This window comes from Xiphophorus maculatus, chromosome 18 (assembly GCF_002775205.1).
Source record: "Xiphophorus maculatus strain JP 163 A chromosome 18, X_maculatus-5.0-male, whole genome shotgun sequence".
Lineage (NCBI taxonomy): Eukaryota > Metazoa > Chordata > Actinopteri > Cyprinodontiformes > Poeciliidae > Xiphophorus > Xiphophorus maculatus.
Genome location: NC_036460.1, coordinates 19,547,226 through 19,568,491, shown reverse-complemented (window position 1 = coordinate 19,568,491; position 21,266 = coordinate 19,547,226). Strand labels below are relative to the sequence as shown.

Genomic DNA, 21,266 nt, shown 5'->3' with positions numbered 1-21,266 from the left:
TTGGCCGAGCTAATCTCATTTGTTTCTTTTAGATCTGACATCAAAAACCTTTTTGTGTTACTTTGAAACATGCTTATTCTTTGATCGGTTTATTTCTAATCTGTAGTCACATTGAGTCTCTAAACCATAGTACACTAAAACAAACGGGACACAAAGCTAAATTAACTTCTTCCTAGTTTTATTCTACAGAAAGATGTTCAGCAGATACTGCTTTCATTTAAAACTTAAAAATGTTGAATCTGGATATATTAGAATATCACCTAAAATTTAATTTATATTAGTATAAAAAATGTAACTCGTATAGATCCATTACATACAGAAGGAAATATGTTAAGCATTTATTTATGCTATAGAAAATGAAAATCTGGAATTTAGTTTCTGTGAAAACAATTCTTAACACTGAAATACCCTAATAAAACGTATGTCCACTTGTACAAAACATGGACTCAGTGTTTGGTCAGGGCTCCATTTTGCATGAATTATTGAATCAGTGAAGCATTGCATGGAGGCATTAAGGAAGCAGAGGTTCCTTTCGTTCAGCTGGTGTCCCTCATCTTCCTTTTGAAAAATACAACATGGATTTTCTTTTGGTTGTAGGTAAAGCTGGTTTTCTGCCAATCAAACAGAGAAATACTGTTGTCAATAAACCACGTATTGGTACTTTTGATAGTGTGGCAGATGCCATGTTCTGCTGGGAAATTAAGTCAAAATCTCCATCAACCTTATGAGCAGAGAAAAGCACTTCTTAGGGTTTCCCATGAAATGAGTGCCATCTTTGGACTTCATGAAATGCAATGGAACAATAGCAGCTTTCTTTCTGACTGAAACTTTAGACTACTCCTCAAGAAACTTCAATTTTGTACATTTCCCCCCTTCAGACTTACTTTTTCCTCTTTCCAGACCTTTTATGTCAAGATAAAAAAAAGCAATTTTGGTTTGCAATAAAAGAAGAACTTATGACCACTGAGCAGCAGTCCAGAGCTTTTTCTTCTGGGGAAGATGCTTCTGAAGTTGTTTTTGGTTCAGGAGTGGCTTGACACAAGTGATGCAGAAGCAGTACCCTCTTTCTAGTCCAGCAGCAGTACATGCCTTGTGAATTTCTTCCAAACTGTTAAATGTGCTTTTCTTTATAAAAGCTGCAGTTATTAGAGTTAAAACCAGGCCTAAAAAATCCAGCCAACCACCAACCCAACCCCACTAATTAACTCTAATTAGAGGCCAGAGCTCATAGTGAACCTGACATATTTTAAACTGACACCAGTTTAAAGTATTTCCAGACCTCACTCTGCACTCTGCTTGCAAATCTTCTGGGATGTATAATTGTTAGGTGCCCAGCAGAATGAAACATTTGCACCTTATTTCCTTCCTTTCCTCAACAAGGTAAAGTACTTCCTCCTCTATTTAAATTAGAAAAAAATAAATTAAAACAACTTTATATTATGCATTCTTGTTTAGTTTTCTCTGTGCTGTATGTATTGCAGGCTATTTAAAAATGCACCTCAGAAGCCTGACCCCAACCCAGCCATCAACCATATAATTGTGGCCCAACCCAACCCAAATTTTGGGTCGGGTTTGAGCTATAGATCTAAACTCTAGTGGTTATCCATATTTCTTGTACAATTTTATCTACAATGTAATTTTTGTCTGCTTAACTTTCTGAACAATTGAGTTGATTACAGTACTCTGTGAATAGCCAGTACCTAGAGCAATGAAGCTATGTGGATTGAATTTATCAAGGATCAGTTCCTATCCACCAGTGTCGTCCTTCACCCTTTCTTCACTGTCTGGTTTTCATTGCTCATTGCTGGTTCCTCCCCTCACTTTACGCATATTTGATATACTTTTCTCCTTCTTCAAGCCCTGCACATTCCTCTGTTATCTTAATGGAGATCTATAATATGGTTACATTTTTATTTTTTGGTTCAACAAATCTAAATCTACAGAAAAATAGTGTACCAAAAAATAAAAAGATTAAATATACTAACCTAAAATAAAATAAAAAGAAATTAAAAACTAACATAAAATAAAGAAAACAGATAATGTACAATGACAGTTAAACCCCGATCTAAACAAATGAGTATTCAGATTTGTCAAAGGCAATGTTTGTGCACATCCCTGCTTCAATGTGCCTGAATAAAACAATGATTAAAATATGTTAAAACACCACAGTAAATATATGTTATATAAGACAAAATTGGGATTTGAAAAAAAGTAAGCTTTAAACATTATTCTTTATTAACAGTCTAAATTCTCTTGGAAATGCCTTATTGTAACAGCTTCAAGAATAGTTCTACTTCGAGAAGGACATTTCAAAGCTCTACTTTGGATGTTGGTTGCTGTTAGTTCTGTCAAGTTGTCCTTGCACTGCTTTGATTATTTCAAGGTCTGGTCTCTAGGGATGCAAATATATCACTTTACAATGTTCCCTTCAAGTATGCTTTTACTGCTGTGGGAGGGTGTTTGATGTGCAGAAAGTAAAGCCTGGGCAAATCAAAAAAAAGTTCCAGGGTACACATTATACAGTGAATTAAAACGTATTAAACAAACCCCACCGCGCCAGGAGCTAAAATGCAACTGGAAGTCATGACAGAGCATATATTATGTTTTACAGATGCTTACTGGTGTTCCTTTTACCTTTCCTGCTCTGTATGGGACGACTTGAAGATAATAATAATATTTTCTCAGAAGTTTCTAGTTTGGTTGTGAGGTCATTTGGAATACTTGAGTTTTTCCTTTCTGGTTTCCTTTCATTAGAATGACAGCCACTGTTTCATTGATGATTTACCCACATTCAGAGACAGTTTGTCTTGATTGATTGCAGTTATAGATAAGTTCAGCCATGGATTTTGGTAACAGCTGACTGCAAGGTGAGGAGGAATTAAGCTTGGTATAACAACTATGTGGGACCTACTGCTCTAGCACTATTTGTTGCTGCACACGTTTTTAATTGTAATTTCTGACTGTCTTTGTTAAATGTCATAGTTCCTGGCATTCCTTTTTATAAAATACATTTTTTTGGTGCTTATTCTGCTAATTTGCAGCGGTCCGAAGAAAAGACTTTGCTAACATGACCAGCTTGTTACATCTGACGCTGTCCAGAAACACCATAAGTCAGATTCTTCCTTCAGCATTCAGTGATCTGCGGCGACTGAGAGCGCTCCATCTGGACTCCAACAGATTAACTGTGATAAAGGTAAGATTGCTGTGTCCAATTATGATCCACTGCAACTAATATTTAGCTACATGACTGCATTTCAGGATCTTATTGCCTTTTCACATTTCTGACCACCAGGACGACCATTTCAAAGGTCTTACTAACCTTCGCCATCTGATACTGGCCAATAACCAGCTCCACTCCATATCTCCTCACGCCTTTGATGACTTTGTGACCACTCTCGAAGATCTAGACCTCAGTTACAACAACCTTGACCAGGTGCCGTGGGACACGATTGGGCGTCTCACCAATGTCAATACCCTGAATATGGATCATAACCTCATAGAGAATGTTCCCCAGGGAGTTTTTACCAATCTACACAAACTGGCCAGGTAAGGACATGAAAATTAACAAACTGAACTGAAAAAACCTGAAGAAAAGTTTACCTCTACTACTGCATGAAAATTTTTCCATTGTCTTTCCCCGTTCATGATTAGGCTGGACATGACTTCTAACAAGCTGAAGAAGATTCCCCCAGATCCGTTGTTCCTGAGAATCCCAGTGTATGCCAAGTCTAAAGGCTCCCCACTCTCTTCTCTTGTGTTGAGTTTTGGTGGAAACCCACTTCATTGCAACTGTGAGCTTTTGTGGTTAAGGAGACTGACCAGAGAAGATGACCTCGAGACGTGTGCATCCCCTTCAGATCTCAGCGCCAAATACTTTTGGACGATACCGGAAGAGGTAGGAGCATTTCACCTTTCACTTTTAAATTTCAAAGAGAAAACAAACACCTACACACAAATAGAAAATAGATCTCTTAATCTACTTCTCTGATGTTCCTTTTAGGAATTTATTTGTGACCCACCAGTTTTGACTCGAAAGTCACCTCATACTGTTGCTATGGAAGGCCAGCCTGCAAGTCTAAAATGTAAAGCAAATGGAGACCCAGAGCCTGAGGTCCACTGGATCAGCCCTGAAGGCCGACTTATATCCAATGGCTCCAGGTATCACCATGATATTACAATTCTTGCTGTGCCTGTAGTTTGAACAATCTTGCAATAATAAATGTCCATTGTCAGATCTTTGCAAAAATTCTTATTTGAGAATCTTTAAAAGAGGAGATGTTTCCATTCAATTTTCAGTGTCAGATCATGAAGATAAAACCTTTGTCGTACTTAAAGGATCTAACCATTTTGCTCATGAAAGCCAACTGTGAAATATGGTCCATTTAATGGTACCCTTAGAACAAATGCTTAAAAATAAATTAATAATGTCTTTCAATTGTATAGTCTCACATTGAACAAATATTGTAGGTCTCTAAATGTGATATTTAGACCTGCTTTCCCATCCTGCTCACTATGGTGAGCAGCAGACTAAACACAAGAAAGATGTAGTTATCACAGTTCCAGTTGTTTTTAAACCTTTTGAAGTATTCATCTGACTTTAGATATGGAGATGTTTCCAAGAGTAGCTGTTGTCTTGAAGTAATTTATTGACCTATGAAGATCACTATATATTTGTTTTATGTGAATTGACATTTTTTGTCTTTTTCATTTTGAAGAGTGGATAAGGGAAAAATGACCTCTTTGTCACATTATATGCATCTTCAAAGAAAAAAGGCAATTTTTTTCCACTAAAGAAATGTACTTGTATAAAGGCTATGTTCTACTAACTTGTAGTAAAAATGTACAGTCAATGGATTTATTTACTAAAAAGCTTCTGACAGGTTAGTTTCACAGCCAAGATACAAAGAGGGAGAAGGAAGAGTCTGGTTTTGTCAAAGGGTTATGATTTCAATATGCTGGATGGTGTCAACTTCCTCTATTCAAATAATTATGTGTATGTATACACAGCATGGTCAATATCCAGTCATTGCACAGCTCAGAAAGCAGTCATGTTCTCTGACCACACAGGAACATGGTTAGGAGCAAAATGTGTATCAATCCCAGAGAAATAACATATCTTATAAAAAGTTTTAGCTGGAGCTGTTGTCCATCATTATCTAGATTGAAATGACTTCTACACTTAGTGGCTGAAACGCCACCTAGTGAGGAAGAAGACATTACTCCAAAAGCAAATACAACATGTTTGTGAACTTCCAAAGATTAAATAAATCTCGCCCTATTTATTCTGGCAATTAGCAAGCTGAAATTATTAATTATTAATCACAGCTGATGAAAATCAGGAAAAGTTTAGTGGAATGTACTTCCTATTTCCTACTCTATTTTTTTCAGAACTTTAGTTTTCCCCAATGGAAGCCTGGAAATCAACGTTACGTCCCTGAAGGATTCAGGAAACTTCACCTGTATCGCCTCAAACGCTGCAGGTGAATCTACAGGAAGGGTGGAGTTAGTTGTGACAGCTGTGCCTCATCTTGCAAACAGCACAAGCCGCAGCCGAGATCCTTCTTCTGAGCCAGCGCCCTCTGACATCCTGACCTCCTCCAAAGTTGCAATGCTTAACAACGAAACAAGAGGGGCTGACAGGAGGGTATCATTGGTGGAGCTCACAGGAAACTCTGCCCTCATTAGATGGAGCAGCCAAACTCCTACATCCGGAGTGAGAATGTTCCAGGTCCAGTACAACAGCTCCGGGGATGACACGTTGGTTTACAGGTATGGTTATCCACACTGAATACTCATGTTTTTTGCTGCTCCCAAGATTTCTTTTGTGCTGTACTTTCAGTATGCCTTTTTGGAAAGGTTATTTGTGAAAGACATGTGGGTGCTTGTATCTTTATGCATGTTTCAGAATGTGTGAACGCAGCTGAGCATTCGCTATCCTAGAGGCTTTAGCTGTTGCTCTGAGGATGAGAGCAGATGACAATTAATGCAAGTGGAGATGAGGGCGAACAAGCCAACTGAAATGATGGTAACATCTGGAGTAGAACAGATTCATTGTTGAGTTTAGAGTGGCAATATCTAGACATTTCATGTGATTGGTTCCTCTGGATTTCTTCCTAATTATAAAAAGATAGCTTTTACTCACTGCTTCTAGTGGCTTGAGTTCTGCATGAAAGATGTATTCATATCTAGTTTGCTCTCTGGTATGAAATGTTAAATTTCCCCCATAAAAACCTTTTTAATATTTTTTTTTCTTCATCTGATGATGAAGTAAACATAACTACTAAGTGTTTCTAGTTTCTCTTGAAAAAAATATAATCCTAAAATGTTCTCATTGTTCAAACCATGATGCAATACTGACTGAAAGTCACTCTGGCTACTGTGGGAAACCCTTGCTAAAGAGCTTTAAGATGTTGTCATGGCAATATGAGAGGAAGATCTCCCTGAGCATGTCACACACAAATCTGTTGAGATACTGTATAATGTGTCAGTTTGTTTGTGAAGTGCAAATCAATTGGCTCAATATATTATCATTGTGTGTGAATTCTATTGATCAGATCTGTTAATAAGTGACAAATTTGGAATAAACAACATTTGTGAGTCATGGAAGTTAGAATATCTGTGGATTTATGACCATGATGTTATGTCTTAGCAAAATATCACAGTTTTACAGATTTTTCCATCACTGGATTTAAGCTGGTTTTCTGTTTCAAAACCCCATACATTGCATATTAAACATTTGGAGCTTATAGTTTGAAATCATTTATTGAATTCATGTTAGACTTCCTCTGTAAATAATAAAATAATAATAAAAACTCAAACAGAAATAAAAAGTAACAGTTTGGTTTGGTATAGACCGTACATAACTGTACTAGCTGAGTAAATAAGTATAATTACAGGCATTTTATTTATTCTTCAGACTCAAGTGTAATTATTAGCTTAGCAGTTTTAGCCTCAGTTTTCAAAACTTTAATGAAATGTGAAGCCTAGAAATTGACCCGATCTAAGCTTTTATTCACCATTTTAAAATTGCTATAATTTGCATTATTGACCTATTTTTCAGCACCTTAGAGAGAAGTTGCAATAAACTTTTCTGCATTTTTAAGTTAAGTTAAGCAGTTTTTTAAATTAATTTATTAAGTCACATTATCTTAGCTGTTTTTTTTTTTGTTTTTTTTTTTATAAACTAAACATTCCTCACTAGACGATACTGGAGATAACCCCCGGAAAACTTTTGCTTAGCAATTTTCTTTCCTGACTTGATGTCATCTGACATCATTTCTGCCTATGAGTTGTCAGGTTTATAAATGGCACATAAGCTCGTCAAAATACAAAGACCAGGAAAAAATAGATGCATTTTATACCAGTGGATTATCCCCTATGGTCTCATTTATAAACAAGGTGTATGCACAAAACGGGGCCTGACACTGGCACATGTCACTTTCTATGCAAAGGTTGTGATCTACAAAAAACAAACTGGACAGGAAAATGTTATGTTTGGAAATGCAAACTCTGGCCCATATGTACACTCAGTTTGGAGATAGGGCGACACAGATGGTGAGGTGGGGAACTGAGGCCACACTGCATCATGATTCTTCTCAGACGTTTAATTTCACTCCATATTAAACTTCAATCATTGATCAACTTTATTGTAAGCATTCAAAACAGCAGTGTTATTTATGCTTTTGTTGGTGAGCCATAATTTTACTCAAGAAGTTTTTAAAATAAAAAGAAAGATCTCCAAGCCAACTTAAGTCTTGCATCAAAATCCGCACAATATTTTATCAAAGTTTTCGCACCATCACATTCCTCTTACCAGATGATCACGAGTGTGATGTGTACCACAGAGTAGCACAAAAAGTTGACACGGTCAAAGGCAATCAGACTGATTACTGTAAACATTTAATTACTGAGGTGACACTCATGAGTAATGATGGATGCATGGGCATTGCTGAAGAAACCACCAAAATTTTCTAGCTACTGATGTGCAAGTCATATGTGACTCCAACACGTACCTGAAAAATTTAGTGACACGACGCCCTGGCTCACATGACTCTTTCATCTTGGTGCAAAGTAGTGTAGGGAATAGACTGCCAATGGCTGGCTTCTTGGAACGTCAATAGAAAATTTATTCGGGCCTGATTTACAAACACAGTATTCCACTATAACCTGCAGGGGACAGAGGCTTCCCACTTACATGTTGGCTCCTACTCTCCTTTCCAGACCCGCAGAGAGCAGAGGAGGCACACTTTAATATCGCTCACACCCAGGAGCACTCAACTGTGGAGTGTGCCATCGGCCTCATAAAATGCCAATGGCGATGTGTAACTTTTACTTGTCACGTCACTACTGTGCCTACCAAAAATTCTATCTTTTTTTTGACTCTTGAATTCATTCAGCAACACAGTGGTTTCTGCCTCGATGAAATTGTGTTCCCTTTCTCTTTTCTATGTGGTTGCCTTGTTGACCATTAAATAACATTGATTAGTGGGTTTATTTAAAGTCATCTTAATATTTATGAGGGGCTTTACATTGGTCATTTATAGTTGAATGTGGGCGAGTAAAGGGCAGGACATGAGGTGAAACCTTGTACACAAAGGTGCAGCTGTGACTAATAAAGAGGAAATTGCTTTCTGGCATTTTCATGCGTGCGCATGGTTTTAGTAGTCTGGCTTTTTTGTCCCTTTATGCTATTTTTGGCTTTTGAGTGTGAAACCTACACAGTGTTTTAGAAATCAGACCCCTGGACGTAAGTAAAAATTCAAACTGCAGAAATAGGCAAATTATTTAAAAGTGCAATTGAATTCAAACTGGCTGTTCATCAGCTGAACAGAGGTCTAACTTTGTAGAACTGAAACAATAAACACCAAGCCCAAATCTGGCTGATGGGGTAATTTTCTGTCAGGCATTTACTTTCTAATGACCTGGCTGGAAAAGACAAAAAGCCTTTCTGTTGTTAAATGTGATAGGATCGTTCAGTTACAAAAACCAGCCCTCTCTGTCTGCTGCTGAGTTTTAGACATTTTAAATGTCTTAAAATACCCCGGAGGTTATAGAAATGGAAAGGTCAGGAGGTAAACATAAATTTTTTTACCTGCTCTGAGGAATCAACTTCAACTGGCTGGCTGTGATAAGACAGGCATATTCTCAACTATAATTAGAACCCATCTGATTCTGACTGGAGTCTAGTGACCATAAGATGGTATCTACGAGAGAGAGGCTTAAAAAACAAAAAAGTGCATTTAAAGGCCATATTTCCTTTAAGGCCACAAACTTGCCTGTTTGGACTTTACGAATAGGTCGCCGGTTAAAACACCCACTCTGTTCCTCTCAGTTGTCTTGTCCTTGGGCAAACGTCACACGGCCCTAGTTGAGAAGAGGACCCGCTGCTGGGACCAGTTGTATGGCAGCCTTGCTTCTTTATGCTGTGACTACAATGTGCTAAAATGCAACATTGCTTACCTCTGTCAGAGGGTGAATGACTGAATGTTGAGTAAAATTCTTTGACGTTAACTAGACTAGATAAAGTATAGGCCAATTACCATTTAAGACTGATTTTAAAGCCAATCTGGAAGTGGCTACATTAATTCTTAAAAGTAAATTCTTAAAAGCATATTAAGCAAAAATGTATTTTTTAAATACATTTAAAAAATGCCCAAAAGTAACCAGAGTGAAAGACTTACAATTTATCCTGTGAAGCAACAACCTTATGAAGAAAATAAAAAAAAATTTAAAAAGAGCTTCTCAAATATTTTTCCAACAGCACACCATTTTGAAACTTTCATTCAGAAAATAAATACAGACACAAGGTTGTTTGATTGGGAGATGCAGTTGACACAGTGCACACTGTGTGAACCATTTGGAGAAAGAAGTCACACAGAAATGGGTTGCTCTGCTTCATTAAAGCGCTGGTTGTATGGCTGTGTTCCTGTGCTATCTGTTTCTTAATTACTGTGTTTGTAATAGACTTACAAATGTATTAATAATCAGTCTCAGGCATAAGTATTGGAAGTACACAACACGAGTGCTGCCTTTACAGTATGATCAATGTTAAATATACAAGACATATTAACAAGAAAGGGAGACTTGAAAACAACACTATATAAATACAGACTAGAAAGTGGCATCTGTGCAATAGAGCAACACCACAACTAATCATACATAGCTTAAAGACTCAGCGGTGTGAGTCTGATTCATCATTCAAGCATAAAAATCACAGAAAACTTGTTGAGACAATGAATATGGCAAATTAGAGATTTCAGTATTGGACTCATTATGGATTTGCAATTGTGAAGCATATTTCATTATTTTATAAAAACCTAAATCATTCATTGTGTGAAGGGTAGCCTACTGCATGTGTTTTCACTTTACAGTAAAATATGATTTTTAAAAGAAAGCATTTAGCACATTTCTTATACAAGTTCTGATAAACATAGGTGAAACTGAATTTGCTATGGATGTTTAGTAACTGTAAACTATTTGGGATAAATATACTCTCTTGTGATCATACTTTATCAAAGAATGTCATGGCTAGTTCATGAGGATTACATTAAAAGAAAGATCAAATAATATTAATATCCATTAGAGGGCATTAACACTGTACTAGCTCAGATCTCAGAAAAAGAAAAAAAAAAATGAAATGGTTCTGAGATTGTGCATATGTGCCCACTTCCTCCCCTCCATCTGTCTTTGCTCAATATCCATTAAAAGGAGTGAGGTGAAAGGTAGTGTTATAAGATAATGTAGCAGAACTGAGTTGAATGTCTAACTCATGTTAGGAGGACCACAGCTGAGAAGACATAGGAAATAAGTAGTGATATTGTAAGGGGAGGCTTTTTGTGGTCAACATATTTATTTAGTTATGCATTAGTTATTTGTTACATTTTTCAAATTGTGTATTTTTTAAGCCGATGCTGTCCACTTTTGTATAGCTTTAATAAAGACGGAGCATTTAAAATTATATGGAAAAAACAGAGTAATAATATACTGTGTTCATTCTTCAGAGAAGAAGGTACATTGACTCTGCTTACAAGTTTTCCATGGAACACAGTTGAAATATTGTTAAATTTTGGAACACAATTGCTGAAAATTTTGACGATGAAAACTGGACATCCTGTTTCAAGAGTAAAATTACTGTACTGGGTTTCATATATCAGAATGCATGGCAAAAATCACCTGGATTTTTCTTCTTTTATAATGCAAAATTATGTTTAGCAAAAACACACAACAGTGTAGATAAAAAAAAGAGTCTGTGATAGAAAAACAGGAGTACCTTACGTGATTTAAATGCTGGTAAAACCACCTTTCAAAGCACTTACATGAAGTAATCATTTTCTGTACTTATCACTGTCTTTGATCATTGTGAAGACATTTTGGCTCAAAGTTATTAGCCCTGCCACAATACTATGTATCTGTCTTGCTTTTCAATGGCAGATGAAGGTAGTAGCATGTTTGGTCAGCAAACTTCCAGCATTACATTCATGCAGATGTCATAGGGTAGCTCACACAATTTGACCTTGGGTTGGTTGTCACAGATTTCAAGGTATGTCAATATACACACATGTACCATTGCTTCAGAATTTAACATAAGATAATATACTTTATTGATCCCCTAAGGTTCTGTTTTTATTTATTTATTCATTTATTGCTATTTTGCTGGCATTTAGTAAAAATAATTATTTGTGCTCATTCTAATTAGCCTAAAACAAGAGAGGTTTGGTCTGATTTAAAATGATGTTAATGTATAAGGTATATGTAAATAAATATCTGGTTTCAACTGTAACCAAAAATGATAGTGAGTGAAGAGAGATGGATGGCTTTGAGAGATTTTCTCTTGCATAACATCATCAGACAGGGCTGTTTGGCAAACTAAGAGCCGTCTCTTAAGGAAGTCTTTTGGTATTATGACCATGACACAGTGGACATGACAGCCAGTGGCTCGAAGGAACATGGCTTCATTAACAAGCACTGAAGTTCTAATAAGGCAAAAGGACATGCTGCTAAGTGGACTTCTAGGACATTGACTTTGGTACTCAACATTTACCTCTGTATGTTGTCACTTAATTTTGTGCAGTTTTTGCTTCGCCTTAGGCATCTAAATTGGCAAACACAGCTTTACTTTTTACCTCCTTAGGATTCTGCTAAACTAGCAGATTTAGCATTTTATTGACCACCAGTCCCAATAACACTGGCTGTTTTTTTTATTTTTTTTACAGACAGGGTGGCTGATTATTTTGTTTGTTATTTGACAGTCATCATCTACGGCAGTCTGTGTGAATTATTATGCTGTCAGAACACCATGACTATCGCAGACCAATTTCATCACAACTGCCACATTGTGTCGTGACTTGGTAAGGACCCAACTGAGTGAAATTGTAAAGGTATTTAATGAAAAAAAAATGTATAAGAGACTTAGAATTGAAAAAGCAAATACACGACTGGGCAAATAAATGTGGAAGAAACACGAGAGAGAGAGAACAGTAAATTCCAGGATTTAGTGACTGAAAAATGAGGAGCTTAAATATTAAGGGAGTTGATTACTGGATAGAAAACCAGTGGCTGATTACTAACAGTGTGCATCGGAAAGAGAAAGGGGGAGTGATGGCATGGAGGAGGGGCAGAGGAGGAGAAAACACAAACTGGCTAAATATAATTCTAACCAAAGTAAAGAAAATCCTAGGAAGGAATGTAGTAACACTAACTCCCTAAAGATAAATATTTACACAGCTATGGTAAAACTGATGAAAATAAACAAAGTAGACAGGAAACAAAGAATAAATAAAATTGGGCATAAATAACATTAAAAAAAGGCAAACCAAAAATAACTTCCCTGTGATGTAATGCAGTAGTTATCAAACAGGATTAATGCATGTACACAATCAAACTACCATGATGTGTCGGTCCAATAATAACACACCTACGGTCATGCATGCTTGTGTGAACTCCTCCACACCCACTGGCGGCGATGAGTAGTCAGTTTGCTGTAGGTCATTGTCATTTAATTAAATGATTCACTGGATATGCACTAATGAGCTTAAAGAGCTAAAGACAAATGGCTGCCCATGCATGCGCGCAACCACATTTACACATGCATACATGCACGCACACTCACATGCATTTCTGTGTCTGACACCTGCTGTCTTTGTGCCAATTAGATGCATAACTAATGAGTCGAATCAGGGAAGTTTACTTCAAAGACAGTGAAGATGCAATCCGTTTAATCATGTCTCTTTTTCACATCTGCAGACTGGTTCTTTTTTCTTTATGTAGAATTCCTACGTCTTCATCCTATGTCTATTATGCCATATATTTTATTGTACATAATAAAAAGCTACTTATGTTATTTGTTTGGATTACTTCTTCTTATTTTGTTTAGGTTTTCTTATATTTTTATACTATATCATCAGCATATCTTTTCCTTCCACTGCTGGGAATCTGTCATTCTTGTTAGAATGCTTTTTGCTGCCTGGCCTATAATCCACTTGCTTGGTTTCTTGTTGGCATTTTCATCAGTGTCCCAAATCAGTGCTTAATTATAACGTGACAACTGCCCCCGTCCCAAGTCTCTGCATGCTCAACCTCTTTTCCCATGCCGCCCCCTCCCCCTTAGCTTCAGATCTTGGACACAGAAAAAAGTCATTTAAAAAGATTTGTGACACCCAGTTAGCCAGGGAATGTGAGTGTAGGAGGATGACGATGATGGTGATGGGAAAGAGAGCGAGAAGAGTAAAAAAAGACACCACAGGAAGAGAGGGGTGAGTAAGGAAGGATTGAGGCATTAGAGGAGGAGACTGTGGGGCAGAAGAGGGGAGGAGCAGAGCAAACGAGACACTGAAGAGGATAAGGAAAACAGATAAGAAGGGATTTGCTATGGTAGATAGGGATAAGAGACGAGGGCTGGTGGATGGATTCCAGTATGAGCAAACAAATTCTTCATCAGTGATTAAGCTTAAGTTTGGTTTTCTTAAGGCTTCCTTGTGGCGCTGAACTTAATCCACTTCGTGCCACTGTTTTCTGACGGCACAGTGGCAGTCAGAAAACAGGATGCAACAATGTTCCTATGGATTTTTCACTTTTCATTAAACTAACCATTAATATTTTGACTATATTTTATGAACATCTAAAGTCATTTAGCAAACTTTTAACTATTTCTGTCCAGTTGGGATTTTGCTTGTTTGCAATTAGACAATTTTCTTTCCTAGTTTTAAGTATAGAATACACATTTTAATATAGGCATTTTATAAATCACCTAATCTTTATAAAAGAGTCTCTCAGATTCCTGTCTGTTCCCTTTCACCCACATTAATCTTTTGCATGGTGACTATGATTGTTTATACATATCAATAAGGAAAGATGAACTGGTTACTCAGTGGAAAAAGTAAAAATTAAACTGCTTTGGGTTTTTTTACAGTTTACTCTTGCCATTGCTATCCATTACTTGTTATAATATATATGTTACTGACAACGACTTTGTGATATCAAATGAGTCTCAGAGGCACAGGAGATGCCAGACAACAGATTGTAGTAAGCCCAGATGTTATATTATATTCGAAAACAGACTGTAGTTAGAGGGAGTAATCCTTAGAAGTGGCTTTCCAGCATTTTGGAGATTATTTTTCCACCAAACTGATTCCAGTGGAAAGCAAAGGCTAGCAGTTGATCAGCAGTTCTCCTCCTTCCTCTGCTTTAAGTTCTGACTCCGGGTCAAAGATGTACCTTTGTTCAATTGTGCATTTGTTTGCAGCCATTTTGATCTGTAAGTGCAGATGTAAACATTGAGGTGAGAGGTGTGGCCAGCAACAGCTTACTATCATAAAAGTGACAGAGCCCTAACACAGTTCATTCTGAAAGTAGCTCAAAATAGCAGAAGAGAGCAGATGAAATTTCTATGTGAAAAAGATTTTATACACACAATTTATAGCTCGTTTAACAGAAGGCAAATAGGTAACCGTTAAGACAAAAACCTTTCATATAATAAGCTTTGACATTAAAAACTCAGATTGATATCAGAATACCACAAGCTCACTGTCTCTGATCTTCTTGTTGTTTATTTAGATGTCACTCCTCAAAGAGCGTAACTAGGTCATTGTTCTCGTAGCCAATATTTTCCACTTGCTGCATAAGTGCATAAGATCGACCCTCATTTTGCAGAATATTAAGCTGGTTCTTTTACAGAACCGCTTAAGAACTGGCTCCATTAACAGTTTGGTTAAGCTCTAGATCTACTTTGGTGGAAAAGCCTTGTTTGATGTCCTGAATAAAAACACACTTTTTGTAGTATGTGTAGCTTTATCAGATGCTGCTTAACCTGCTTGAGCTTCATTTTGTAATTTTTTGCACAAATCATTTGATCAGGGTTCATAACCTTAGTATGGGTGTTTACTCGATAAGGACATGACAGTTTTAGATGCTTAAATAAAGGAAACTGGACTTTTTCTTGTTTCCAAAGATATCTCACTCAAAAGGCCAAATTATTCCTAAGGCTTCTTCTATTCAGAATATTTTAGGTAAAATGTCATCACATAACAAAGATAAGTCCATTTGGTTATCTAACCGATACTTGGTGTATTTCAAAATCTCCTGATTTTTATTTATTCAATCATTGGGAACACAAAGTCAATGAAAAGCCACATAATTTCTGGCCTGCATTTGCTTACAGCCGTTTGATAAGTATGATACAGCATTCTGGCAATAAAGTGTTTGAATATTGCACAACCTCTGAGGAAAATAACCAGCTGCTGCTATTTATATTTAACCTCATGCATTCATCGTCATTCCTAAATCTGTTTGCGGTTTTTTGATGAAGATGTGAGGTGAGGGCCATGAATGTTTGAACTGGGAAAAGCTGTGCTGACATCTAAGAAGTACAGTTTTTACTCTACACACTGCATATTGGTGTTGTGACAAGCAAAATGGCTTAATAATGCATCTTACACCATTGGTTCAAAGTTTCCTGCCACAAACTGCAACAGGTGCTTCCTCTTCATTTAAAATTTACATCCCCTATCAGTCATTTTCTTTGATGTGGAACCTGGTCTGTAAAATCCCTGACTCAGACCAGTTTTGCCCTATCTTTGATAGCTAAGTCACATAAATCTTTAATACTGATGAGATTAAAGATAATAAAATTTATTGCATTTAATGTAAGAGTTTATCAGGCATTGTAGCCTCATAAGAACAAGTCTTGGTAGTGCACAGCTTTACTCAAGCTTGAGTAATAACAATATAACTCACAACATCTATATAATGTGGTTCAAAATACTTAACCCAAAATGTGATTTAAGTGTTTCACCTCTTGTCATTCTGCAACAACTATAACTGTGTCATCAAATACATTGTTTTTATTATCCTAATAACTGGTGCAGATTACTTGTCATTCCTAGTCTGGGTAAATGTATGTCCTGGTTATCAAATGGGGTGGGGCAGAAGGGTAAGAGATTGGGGGCAAAAGTCAGGGAATTCATGAATATCTAATTGATTGTACAGTAAACGGTGTAATAACAGGGTGATGAAATGTGGCCATTCACTGTTGGTATTGATAAAAATATTTAACTGTACTCATTGCATAATAGTGAAAACAATTTATCTGGGGTTTTTTTTTTTTCCTGTTTTGCTCTTGATAATTACTAAATATTACCAAAAACTACATATTAAAAAATTACTTTCAATCTGACCTACAAATAAATACAACAGATTTTAGGTTGATAAAAACCAGAGGCTATTAAACAGACAACATGAACTTGTACATAAATCTATGTTTCAGTATACTCTTTTATCATGTTTAAACATTGGGAAAACATATAAAACCTGGAAAAAACTTTAACCAAGGCTTCTCAATGCTCTGTATTATTATATCTTATGAATAAATTCTGAGACTTAATCATTATTTTCTTGTAGTTCCTTATTAAAATTCCATTTATTTCATTCTCTTTTGATAAATGTGTGTGAGCTGCAGCAGGGAAATCATTTCAACCTTGAAGCATTCCTTCCAGTACGATAAATTTGCTGAACTAAAAGTGCTTGCTAAAGAGCTTTTCAGAGTTTTGAAGTTCAATAACTTGATTAGAGGAAGAGCCGTCTTGTATTGCAAGTTTTAGCATTATTATTACAATTTGCTTTGTATGTATGCACTCCTTTGCCAGTGTTTTATTTGGAACAAGGACATTTGAATTTATAATGAGGAGCATGTCAATTTGCAGGTCATGTGAAACATGTTTTACAACAAATGTATTGATTGACGTAATGCTCCGTGGACGTGTTGGATATTGTTCTTTTCCTGCTGGTAAAGACTTGAAATACTACACCGACTGTCTCTCTTTCTCTGCCTTCTTCCTTCTCTTTTCCTGTCATATTCTCATTTTTAGGTTTCCTCAGTGTTGGTTTGTAGTTTTTAGATTTAATTTTCAAAGGTTATGATGTATTTGTATGCTTGTTTGTTTTTTTTATAGAGGACTTTGCAGGCTACTACAGGATTAGCTAAGATGGAGACATGCACAGTTACCATGATAACCTTTATAAACTCCCAAGGTAGATAGTACTTTGTGCTAACCGCTAGTTACACCGAGTGAATTGGATAAAACCTGTTTTGGTATATAGGTGCACACATGTTGAATGTAATGGACATTGCTAATTATAAACTGTTCATGAACTGATGATTTGCATTTCCTTAAACAGATTGCAACAATGCTATATAATACCTGCATTATTTTTGTGTTTGAAAACATTAAATGGAGAGAACTGTATTGCTGTCAACTTGTATTGATAGCTGGTTAGCATTGAAACAAACAGGAAATCAAAAATTTCAGGCCTGCTCCCCAAAGCTCTCAACTTCTGTGACATGTAATTTGCAGATCTGAGATCCCTTTTCTGACACAAATAAAAATATGCATTTTTCTGCTATACTTTTGCCATTAAATTTGCACAGTTAGACACCTTTCTCTTGTTGAAGAGAAAAGTGTTTTGTTATTTCAGCGGCATGTTAAACTGTAATCTCATATTTTTTCCATACAAACTTAAACTAGCCATTATGACAACCTATGAACTCACCACACAGATGAGATAGAGGTACATTTTCAATGAAGTTTTATTTGATTTTATCTTTCTTGTTAGTCAAAAACAGAATGATATTCGTAATTGCCCAGCCAAACTTCTCCTGCTTGACAGATGAGGTAGTTGTGACAGTTCAAATGCTTTTCCGTAGACATTCTTCTCTTTGGCTCCAAATAACAAGAACAGGGGGGGAAAGTTGCTTCCATTGTAGTATTTTTTTTAAATCATTGTTCACATATACATTTCTTAAGAATTGGGCTGATGCTAATATCTAAAGTGACTTACAATAACTTCAAAGAGATGCATAAACTCATTTTCATTTCACTTCTAGTTATTAATTTTCATATTATTAAGATGCGGGGGAGCAAGAGAGAAATAGGGCAGAGTCTACAGTGAGACCTGAGGAGGAAGCAGGCAAGAGGCAGGGAGGAGGCATGGGTTAGAAATGGGGACAGATGAAAGAGAAAGCAGGTGGGCTAGAGGGAGAAAAGGGAAGAGGAAAAGGCTGGAGGAATAACAAAAACAAAACATTGAGGAAGGACAATGAGGGGGATTAAAAGAAGGGGTTGTGAAAGGTGAAAATGAGAGGGCTGAGGGAACGTGGAAGAAAAGAGAAATGAAATAAGTGTAGGAGGGAAGCCTCATTAGGGCAGAAGCCCTGGCTTATGCTCCACACACAGGACCTGATTTTGGTGTCTCACTGAACAGGCATTAGGCTTCAACTGAGTCACCATACTCCTGAAAACATGCCCCAATGTCCCAGTATAATTCATGCTGAATAATAAATAAATAATAAAAATCTGATTCAGTGAGACAGATAAAAGATAAAACAACAAAGCTCTGCCAGTGGAAGGTGTGAGGTTACTGAAATCCCATTCATTTTTTCCCAGCAGAGGGATTTAAAGTGGATTGTGGTCCTCTGTTTTCTCTTTTTTCCCCCTTCCCGCTATAGATAGTTGTATTGAGTAGAATAAGTGTCAATAAATTGAACAACATTAAGGATTTTGCTTTGCTGAGTGACAAACAATGAAACAGTCTGAATGTTTCCGGAAAGCTACTATATTACATTTCTGCCTGAAAAATCCTTTTCCTGACTGAGAGCAGAGATAAGCACAGTAATTCACAGTTGTGGATTTTCTCTAAATGCTCAGACAGATGTAATGCCATTCCAAGGTTTTGCTGGTAAAGAAAAATATGAAGATATGCCAACAGAAAAACTTTCCCTGTTTTACTGAGTAAGATAAGTAACTTTTTAAAAATAAAGCTTAACACATTATTTTTAGCCTCACTGGTGCCGGGGCTGCTATGACAATTTAATGTTGTTAAATTGTATTTCTTAATAGCCTCTTTCTTTGTATTTTTATTGGTTTTACTGTTTTTGTTTGGCTTTATTTATTTTTTTTACTGCGATGCACTTTGTGACTATTGTCTGAGAATGGTGCTACATAAATACAATTTATTTACTTACTTAGATACTTACTCTTTGTGGAAAATTCAGTCTTACAGAAAGGGTCCAAAAACAAACTGCATACTTGCAGCTGTGAATAATGCATCATGTTATCATTGGGACGAATTTTATATCGTTGCAGGGAAATGCTTTGCTGCCCAGCCACAGTCTCCAAACTCACCACATTCCCTCTGACCAGCACATCTTCATGTTAAAGAAACCAAATTAAGATGATTTGAGCTCTGTAGCAAGCTATGTGGCAGCTGGAAGAAAATCCATTAAGGGATGGACACGTTCATCAGCAATAGCCAGGTAGACTGTGGCATTTGAAGGAGGCTCAGTTAGTATCAAGGGACCCAAACTGGGCCAAGAATGACCCTCCAACAACACAACCATCAGTGTGAACTGTTATTTTACAAATTTGACAAGCCTTTGTGAATACATGTGAGAATTGTGGCCTCGGTTTCCTCTTCTGAGATGACAGGAATGGTACTCAGTCTTCTGCTGAACATCAGCTTCAGAGGTTGACCTGTTGTGTGTCCAGAGATGGTGTTGCAAATTCCTGGGTTGAAATGAAGAGTTATATCAGCTGCTGAAACTTGTATCATCTCCAACAAGTCTGCCTGTTCTGCCGACATAATGAAGGCATTTTTACCTGTATAGCTCCCAGCCCTAGATATTTTCTCATTTTCTTTGGTAATTTTTGTAAGCCTGAGAGATGGCTGTGTGTGAAAAACCCACTAGATTAGCAATTTCTGAAATCCCATCTGATAACTTTACCACATTCACAGACACCTTCCTGTTCCTCCCCTCCCCTGTTCTGAAGCTCAATTTTAACTTCGTCTTGTCATCTTCTTTTTGTCTCGAGACCTGAATGCATTGAGTTGGTGTCATGTGATTTTCTGATTCACTTTTGGCGTTATGACTAACTGAAGAGGTGTATCTATTAAAGAGGCAGATCAATATATGTTTAGAAACTGACAGTTTACTTAACTCAAATAAACGTACCATACCAACAAGGCAAGTAGATTGCATTGTCTCTAATCAAATATTTGTTTCCTCTGTTTGACTTTGTGACCTTATGTATGTCAAAGCAGAAACTGCTTTTTTTTTTTACTACAAATTTCTGAACCATTAAAGGAACAACAATGTCTTAGTATTTGCATCTGTCATGATTAGCGGTTAGATGAGGTCAGGCAGAAGCAGCGGACCCAGATGTAGGGAATGAAATGATGATTTTAATGCAGATTCCAGGAAATACAAAGTCCAATAATCCAGGCAGCACAGAGAGAGCGGAAGGCTAAAGCTCCACAACTGGTAGCAACTGGAACAAAATGAGAGACTGACGGCAGACTAGACTTGACAAGACGTAAGACCAGATAAGGACCCAACAAGGAACACAGGTGGGTTTAAATACACAGGGAGACAATCAGGGGAAAGAAGAGACAGGTGTCACTAATCAAAGGGTAGACGTGACAACACAGAGACTCCACAAAAACACAGAGACCAAAATAAACACACAGAAAAACTCAAATCACTACAGCCTCTTTGATTGAACATGATTGACCTCTGTTATTCTTTATGGTACTGTATAACAGCTGTTCACGTAAAACTCAATACATCCTCTTGTCAGTGATCTGACATTTACTGCCAGATCTTCCAATGACTCTTCCTTTTCTGTTTGTCATGCACCAAGCCTATGTTTCTGTTTATATTTGTTCTTTATCTCTGTTCCCTCATCAAACACCCTCTCATTTGCATGTCTGTTATATTC

General features: G+C 36.8%; 1 protein-coding gene across 2 annotated transcripts in view; it reads left to right on the top strand.

Annotated features, from left to right (window-relative positions):
• Window positions 1-21,266, top strand: part of LOC102229148 (leucine-rich repeat and fibronectin type III domain-containing protein 1-like protein) — a 192,813-nt gene that overhangs the window by 127,545 nt on the left and 44,002 nt on the right. For both annotated transcript variants that reach the window (XM_023351849.1, XM_023351848.1), the window contains 5 exons: window positions 3,042-3,193; window positions 3,293-3,546; window positions 3,652-3,895; window positions 4,001-4,158; window positions 5,389-5,769. In XM_023351849.1, the coding sequence (XP_023207617.1) occupies window positions 3,042-3,193; window positions 3,293-3,546; window positions 3,652-3,895; window positions 4,001-4,158; window positions 5,389-5,769 (1,189 nt within the window). The remainder of the gene's footprint in view (window positions 1-3,041; window positions 3,194-3,292; window positions 3,547-3,651; window positions 3,896-4,000; window positions 4,159-5,388; window positions 5,770-21,266) is intronic.